The 5495-nt window shown below is 44.0% G+C and overlaps 1 protein-coding gene across 1 annotated transcript; it reads right to left on the bottom strand.

Annotated features, from left to right (window-relative positions):
- Nucleotides 1-542: 542 nt before the first annotated feature.
- LOC128759218 (dipeptidase 1-like) lies at nt 543-4951 on the bottom strand. Its single transcript, XM_053866011.1, has 10 exons — nt 4820-4951; nt 4631-4757; nt 4299-4431; nt 3171-3321; nt 2940-3009; nt 2267-2443; nt 1180-1264; nt 1039-1114; nt 802-937; nt 543-732 (listed from the first exon to the last, which is right to left on the bottom strand). Exons 1-10 carry the CDS (start codon nt 4939-4941, stop codon nt 565-567), a joined length of 1245 nt encoding a protein of 414 aa, XP_053721986.1. The 5' UTR covers nt 4942-4951; the 3' UTR covers nt 543-564.
- Nucleotides 4952-5495: the final 544 nt, after the last annotated feature.

Raw genomic sequence — 5495 nt, 5'->3', positions numbered from 1 at the left:
CAAAGTTGAGATGATGTAATGGCCAGAAGTGTGTAAGTGGATAAAAATGGTATTATGAGAGGTATTGTTTGAAGTCGGACATGGTAGGACCGCAGTGAAGGCCTAGGTGGGACATGCACTTGCACTGCTGACAATACAAACAGACCTTCTAAAACTATCAATAAAGCAGAACTGTGTCTTTCTCTGACTTAGCTCACAGAGAGGAGTCAACTATTGGAGTCTCTAGAGCTCAGCACGGCTGGAGCTGTGTGAGAGCCATATAGATGTGCTAATCCTCATTCCTGCTAACATCCCACTCAGTTGTTCAGAGATCGGTTAAATGTCACTCAATGATATGAGGCACTGACACGGTCACATCAGGTCACTTATACTGTGGTCTGACGCACATTGAAAAGCTCACTGTTGGACTCATTTGTTCTTGCATGACTGTCTCTCGAGTCACTTGACCACAACAGCCTGTCATAAAAAGGTGATTATTCTGATGTAAATTCAAATCAGATGTCAGATTATTATTCAAAGACACGACTCAACCAATGACTTCAGATTACAGAACGGTGAAGCTCTTCACAACAGCAGAACACAGGCAGCGAGCGTGAGCAGGAGGCCCAGCCTGCTGATCACGGGAGCCGCAGCAGCACTTTGGTAGCCGTGGCTGGTCCTGCAGGGGTTCATCACTTCCTCATAGGGAATGGGATCTTCACCTGGACTCATGGTTTGGAGAGCATCACGGACCTGACAGGGTAGAGACAAAATGTCGTTCACCCCGAGACAATGTTTCTCCATCGCACAAGTGTGACTTACATCCTCCACCTTCTTCATGACTCGGAGTAGGTTGTTCCCCAGAGCAGCTTCCACCTCCACATCAGTCCAGTTTCTTCTGAGCAGCTCAGCCACCAGTTTTGGAACTTTGGAGACGTCCTCCAGACCCTCAGGTACTCTGAGGACAGGCATCTTGTCATCTCCAGCGTACTCATTATGGTGGCTGTCATTCAGTTCACTAGTTAAGTTAATAAAAGGTGCGAGAAGAGATGAAAGCACCTGGGCACTCCATCGTAGTCTCCTCCAAAGCCGATGATGTCAGCGCCGCCCACTTTCTTAATGTAGTCAAAGTGATCTAGGACAAGAAAATGTTAAAACAAACTGTACGATTGCGCAGCTTGACTCTAGTGTGAAACTCACCGGCCACATCTGAGAGTTTGGCGCTTTTGCTGCAGGTCACAAAGTTGTTGCCAAAGTTGATCATCACTATGCCCCTCTTTTCTTTCTGGAGAAACAAATAGCACAACAACCTCATAAACATCACAACATACTGACCTGATCAAAGTCTGAAGACCAGTTGAAAAACTACTAGAATTTGCATTTTGCACATTTGGACCTTAATGGGGCTTTAAGTAGAGCTACAATATGCGAAAGCAAGAACGGGGAGTGAGACAAAAACATTTGGAACTTGCAATTTAAAGTAGTTTATCACCTGATCAAAAGTTTAAGACCATGGTCTATGAAAGTCAAAATCTGCTCAAGAAGCTTTCTCCTCTTGAACGTGGTCGGATCGTCGAGCTGCAAGCTAAACAAGGCCTCTCGCAGTGTGCCATTGCCGCAGAGGTCGGACGCAGTCATTCAACATTTTTAGAAAGATCCTTCAACGTCACAAAGCATATGCCTTCCAACGTTACTGTCATGACAAGGAGATCCCTCCTGAGATGTTTCTACCCGACACATTGGAGGAGTGTCCACCATGATTTTTCATTCAGTGGAACACTGGAGCTTCAGGTGGTGGGGGGGCGTCAAACAGCGGCTGGTTTTGTGCAGCGGTTGCAGCGGGCATCCCTCATGACTGAGGGCCCTCGTCTGTGTGGTATCAGCTGGGTTTTCAACAGGACAATGCTGCAGTTCACCATCTTGACCAAGGACCTCTTCAGGGAGAATAACATCACTCTTTTGGACCATCCCGAATGTTCCCCTGATTTAAATCCCATAGAGAACATTTGGGGATGGATGGCAAGGGAAGTTTATAAATCAGTTCTAGACAGTTGATGCCCTTCGTGAAGGCATCTTCACCACTTGGAGCAATGTTCCCAATAGCCTCCTGGAAACACTTGAAGACATTTGACCTCTGTCCTCTCTTGAATCGGTCCTTTTTTGAGTCATTTCCAGCTGACAAGATAGAATGACAAACACGCTGTACCTTGTGGATCCATAAAGATAACTCTATATCTCTCTCTTCCTCACCCTGACAGCCTCATTCACGCCACAGGCAAACACCCACCACTCTCCTGAGCACGTCATCAGGAACGTTCCTCTTGTGCTGGCACAGGCTGTAGGCAGAGGAGTGGCTGAAGATGACCGGAGCTGCCGACATGTCCAGAACCTGGTTCATCACTTGGACCGGCACATGGGAGAGGTCGATCAGCATCCCCAGACGGTTCATCTCCGCTATCACTTGCTGTGATGAACAAACGAATATAGAGCGACTTGACTGTGTTTGGAGCAGAAGTGAAATCTAAAGTGACAGAACCAGACTCTCTCTCTATTAATGTCATAAATAGACAAGTAATTGTGATGGGTCAACGCTGTCATTCCTGTGCAGATATTACAATATCTAGGAATTCTGTTTTGAAAACTTGAAAACTCCAGTAAAAAATATTGGTTTGTCTGTGTTTAAAATGGTTCATATGAGCACCATCACATTGTAGCAGAGTTGCAGAGCAGGTGGCGCTGTGAGTGAGAGTTGACGGAACACAAGGATTACACAGGTTGATAAAATTCAAAACACCATTCCACTGGTGTTGGCTAAGAAGTGATAGCACTGGAATAGATTAGATTAGATTAGATGAGATAAAATTCCCATAAAACTATCATGTATTCAGATTCCACTTAGAGATTTCCATTGTTGCCTCATGTCTTAACAGTTAAAGATTTTCTAACACTTGTTCACTGACCTTGCCAAAAGCTGAGAGTCCATTGTGCTGCGACGGCTCTGATCCAGCATCCACACGCCAGTTATCAGCCCTGATAAGGGAAAACTATTTATATCGATACCAGCAACGTCCAATCCAGGAATATACTGACAACAACCACAGATTTAAGGAAATATTACACTGCAGTGTAAGTTACAAATACATGTACTGCAGCACTAAAATGTAGATTATTGTGATCTCAGATGGATTCACCATGGTGTGTTGCAGGAGTGTGTGAGCGTGAGGTAGCGAACCCCGAGCTGGTACATGACTCTCAGGGTCCCCAGACTGCTGTCGAGGGAGTGACCCCCCTCCACCCCGATCAGTGAGGCGGTCTTGTTGAGAGAGAAGGCCGTCCTGATGTCTGTAGGACACAAGCAGATATGGTATGGATGGATGCTGTTGGAAGACAAACGCCTGCAACTGTTTCTACATTACCACTCCTCTACTCTACCGCTCTCTGTCAGCCTTTTCAACAAGCTGGCTGGTTTCAGCACTACATGTCAGCACTAAGACATGAATATGGGACGCCGAATGTAAAACTGAAGACACCCGTTTTTTTCCTGATTTAGTGGAAATCTTTGGCAATATTTTAAAAGATTTAGCAAATATTTGTTACATTTCAGACGCTACACTTTAATGTTACGCTCCATTGTTCTCTGTAAGTGTTAAATCTAACTCTAAATATTGAATATAAATTTTAAATATACATTTTAAATCAAAATCTGAATATTAAATCTAAATATTAAATTAAATTCTAAATCTAAATCTTAAATCTCAGCTTTAAGGATTTAGACACACTGAGCCTGATGGGCGGTCACAGGATCCGAGGAGCAGAAGGGGCGTCTAAATCTTCACTTGGAGAAAAGGCGCGTCTAAATCCTTAAAACTGAGATTTAGATTTAGATTTAGATTTAGATTTCACACTTACAGAGATGAAACAATGGGACTTAACATTAAAGTGTAGTGTCTCAAATGTAACAAATATTTGCTAAATCTGCGAAAATATAAAAAATATTATATATAAAAAATTTAGTTCCATCCAATGTTGGAGTGTTAACCATCATCACGATTGTAGGCATGTTTGACTTCTCTTATATTCATTTATTTACTTTTTATTATTCCTCAGTCGTAAATATGTATACTGCAAAATCTTGCGTCAATAGTTGCAGCTGCTCTCAAGATATATGGTGATGTGTGTTGAGCAACAGGCAGACAGAAAAAGAACGATGCCGTGACTGGTAAAGTTAGTAAGCGCCTGAATCAGTTCTGTTCCTGGAAACAGTGTTCTCTTATTTGAGGTGATCTGGCGAGAGAGAGGGACAGCTGATGTTGACTTACCCTGACTACTGTGGGCAAACATGAAGGTGTCTGGGTATTTCTGACACATTCTGTGGACCACATCGATCTGCTCCAGTGTTCGTCTGACAGCATCTTTGTACTGGGTGTCACAGGGTACGTAGGCCGACCAGAACTGAAGAGGGAGACGATATTTGACTGCAGTATTATAGGGGATGCAGCCATTAGTCTCTTATAACCACCGTGCCACTCTGTCAGAAGAGCTTCATCAGGAACCATCACATCAGCTGCGTATTGATCTCCAGGCAACAACCCTAGCAAGAGTGCATGAGGTGGTGGACTAGTGTGATGATCCATAATGGGCACACACACACCTGTGCTCCCAGACGTCCCTCCTTTATCTTTGGTATGTTGGTGTGCGTTGTTGAGAGCGTATGAAGGTCCACTTTCTGGAGCTGGTTGTTGAATTGCAGTAGCAATTGCCATGGCAGGTCATTGTGACTGAAGAAAAGAAAAGAAAACATTTAAAATCACCAAATGAATTGCACCGTGGTATCACTGACCCATCAATAAGCGGCGTCCTCGACATCAGCTTCAAGGCCCTGGACAAGAACTCATCCTCGCTCAGTGTGAGCGACAAACACCCCGAGAACAGAGCCACGGAAAGAAGCCCTCCACACAACATTCCTGAATCAAACGCTCCGCGGGTCATTGGTACCAAAACAGAGCACACTTCTTTAACTCACTTTATCTCTTGCCACAGTCCCTCCTCTGTCGTGGCTCTGCCCCAGTGGCCATAAACACAACACAGTACTGTAGATCGATTGGCCTGCAGTCCAACCTTTATTGCTGTCGGACAACACCTTCAACTGGTTCCTCTATAAATCTCCTGTCCTGTTTTGTGGTGTACACGTTTCACAAAACAACGCCTCAAATATTTTATATGTGGGTAGACACATTTTTGGATCCCATCTGCCATGTCCAGAGTCCATCCGACTGAATCTTTGCTCATGGATCACATGAACCAGAGCTGCAGGAAAAAACACTCTTGGTCACTGACACGTTTCCTGGGACTGCTACTGTAAATTCTTTACACACGTGTTGACATTTTGACCACACGTTTTCATATTAAGCTTCCAAGTTCAGAAAGATTATAAACATCTAAGAACCCAGTTCAACTAATTTTACATTTTGAATGAACTTGGTATATTGCTGAATCAAATGATGGACCCATGCATA

This window comes from Synchiropus splendidus, chromosome 5 (genome assembly GCF_027744825.2).
Source record: "Synchiropus splendidus isolate RoL2022-P1 chromosome 5, RoL_Sspl_1.0, whole genome shotgun sequence".
NCBI lineage: Eukaryota > Metazoa > Chordata > Actinopteri > Syngnathiformes > Callionymidae > Synchiropus > Synchiropus splendidus.
Note: the sequence above shows the minus strand (reverse complement) of the source record. Positions and strands in the feature narration are given on the sequence as shown.